Raw genomic sequence first — 2,365 nt, 5'->3', positions numbered from 1 at the left:
TTGCATTTTTATTTATTTCAACAGGTTGTAGAGGGACCGTGGAGGTCATGCCAAAATTTTATATATTTTATTATTATCATTTTGGTATCTTTTTGGGTCGTTACTGAGAGTAATGATTGCATCGACTTCTGAATACGAAAAACAACCCAACCACTCATGCAAGATGACACTTGCTGATTTTGATCATTAAAAGATAATAAAATCCAGTCTTTATTATCAAGCCTCCATTCCATTCACTTTCTACTAGGACCACTAGACTGGAAAAGGTATTTAATAATATCATAATGGCTAATTCAAACAATTAAAAGCAAATCTTCAGCACAAATGTACTTTGATTAGGATGAATAAGAACTGTGTCATAATTGGCCGGGAAAAAGAAAAAAAAAAAAAAAAAACATATTTTCAGTTTACTAACTCGCTTGGATCCAAGTATATCAGCTCTGCTTTTGACGATGCTCGAGAGAAGCACATCAAATGTTTTGAAATCCTAAATTCTTCATCGGCATCAGCTTCCTTATTCCGCTCAACGATCAACTTTTCAAGCGAAGGGGAACATGCAAGTACACGCTTTATAAAAGAGTAGTTCAGACCTCGATCCCTTGATAGAAAATATCCTAACAATTCGAAGTTTACTCAGGCTCTCATCCATGGAATCTGCTGTTTCCTGATAGTGCAAAGCTGCTTTGAGTGCATTGTCAGCTGTTGCAGCAGCCTATAAAAGACCATGAAATCAAAAACCAGTTTACATTGAAAATATTAAAATTTTAAAACAATATATCTTGATTTACTTGTCTTACACATATATCAAGCCACATCATATTAGGAGAACTTCTAAGCAAGCAAAGAGTGCATGATAACTGATCCGCATCATTAAATTCTAAATTTTGCAGCAGAAGATACGTCAAAAGGTTAGCTATAATTGGGAGCCTCCTTGGAACAGTACCTGCCGCCAAAAACTTCGAACAAAACATGAAAATAAGACACTGTTTGTCTGAATAAGAAAGAGGAAATGATATAATCTCCATATATTCATGTTCTCACATGACTCAACCATATATATATATATAAAACACTTGATATATATCACCTTAAGGAGAAAGCCATCAAAAGATATACTCTGAACTCTAGGCACATCACCCGAAAAGTTAATCAAACTGATACTTCTAAGGTGCTCTCTGTAACACACAAAACTTTGAGCCTTGGAGCATTGACTTTAAAAAGGTGAATATCACTACAGGTGTCAATTGTCAAACGATACAGCAACGGCGCACTAAAAACTGGAGTTCCCAAAAAATTGGAATCAAAGAAGATTCCCTTTAGATTGAGGCTGACGAGATTTCGAAAGCCTCCAGAAAGATGCTGCGGCTTGAAGGCGCCGTTATAGAGCGTCAAATGGTTCAATTCTCTACCGGAGGAAATACAAGAAGGCAGTTGTTATGTAATACGATTTACATGATTATCGAGAAAGAGTTCCTTTATACCATTCTTTGACAAGAATGGCATCCATTGATCAATTAATAATGTCTGAACAAAATATTCTTCTGGAATGTAGAGACTGAATTTCAGAATGGGACCATTGTGACTGAAGAGTAGTTTATTGATTAATTTCTCGAATTCATAGGTTCTCTCGGTTTCAAAGGTCTTCACAAAGAACTCCTTATCGAGCACAGGTATTGGGTGAGAAGACCAAATATTCCTCCACTTTCTGGACAAGTTACTAGTTCTTGCTGCATCTTGCATCGGCATGAACTCGAGGATGGAGTCTATTACATTTCTGGGCAGGTCACTGATTATATCCTCTGTCCCATTATGTACTTCCTCCCCTATGTTACTATAGTTCATTGTTGTTCTGGTAATTCAAAGAACAAAAAGACTTGATTAAATTTATATAGATATGAAATTCCTACGTACATACATGCATTTTTTTTTTTTACTTTGGGTAAATGTACATGCATCAACATTCAATGAGGAAAAAAATATGGAACTCATAAACATTAAATGGAGCCCAACAATTCAATTCATTGTTATATACATACTTTCAACAAGTTTTGAACTCTTGCAGTTTACGAGTTATTTATTTATTTATTTATTTATTTATTATTTTTTTTTTTTTTGTCCTCTCAAAATATGACTCTTCATATTTGGTGAAGGAACAAATTAAATAGTATACCAGCAACCACACATGTAATTTAGCCAAGCAAAAAAAAAAACACATACAGTAGTACAAATATATAAACTGAATGTGTATCTACAGCATAAACAGATCATCGTTTTTTGCTTTAGACATTACTGTTCTCCTCCATCCTTCTGGTTCTATATGAGAGACAAAATTATTGGAAAAGAGTTTGACATGGATGCTAAGAAT

At 34.5% G+C, this 2,365-nt stretch overlaps 1 protein-coding gene across 1 annotated transcript; it reads right to left on the bottom strand.

The window, feature by feature from the left end:
- Positions 1-402: 402 nt before the first annotated feature.
- Positions 403-1,842, bottom strand: LOC132296077 (F-box/FBD/LRR-repeat protein At1g13570-like). Its single transcript, XM_059794319.1, has 3 exons — positions 1,453-1,842; positions 620-712; positions 403-534 (listed from the first exon to the last, which is right to left on the bottom strand). Exons 1-3 carry the CDS (start codon positions 1,840-1,842, stop codon positions 403-405), a joined length of 615 nt encoding a protein of 204 aa, XP_059650302.1.
- Positions 1,843-2,365: the final 523 nt, after the last annotated feature.

The sequence above is a fragment of the Cornus florida genome, unplaced genomic scaffold (assembly GCF_030987335.1).
Source record: "Cornus florida cultivar Cherokee Brave unplaced genomic scaffold, ASM3098733v1 CherokeeBrave_3.0.0_Hap2_Chr02, whole genome shotgun sequence".
NCBI classification, from domain to species: Eukaryota; Viridiplantae; Streptophyta; class Magnoliopsida; order Cornales; family Cornaceae; genus Cornus; species Cornus florida.
Note: the sequence above shows the minus strand (reverse complement) of the source record. Positions and strands in the feature narration are given on the sequence as shown.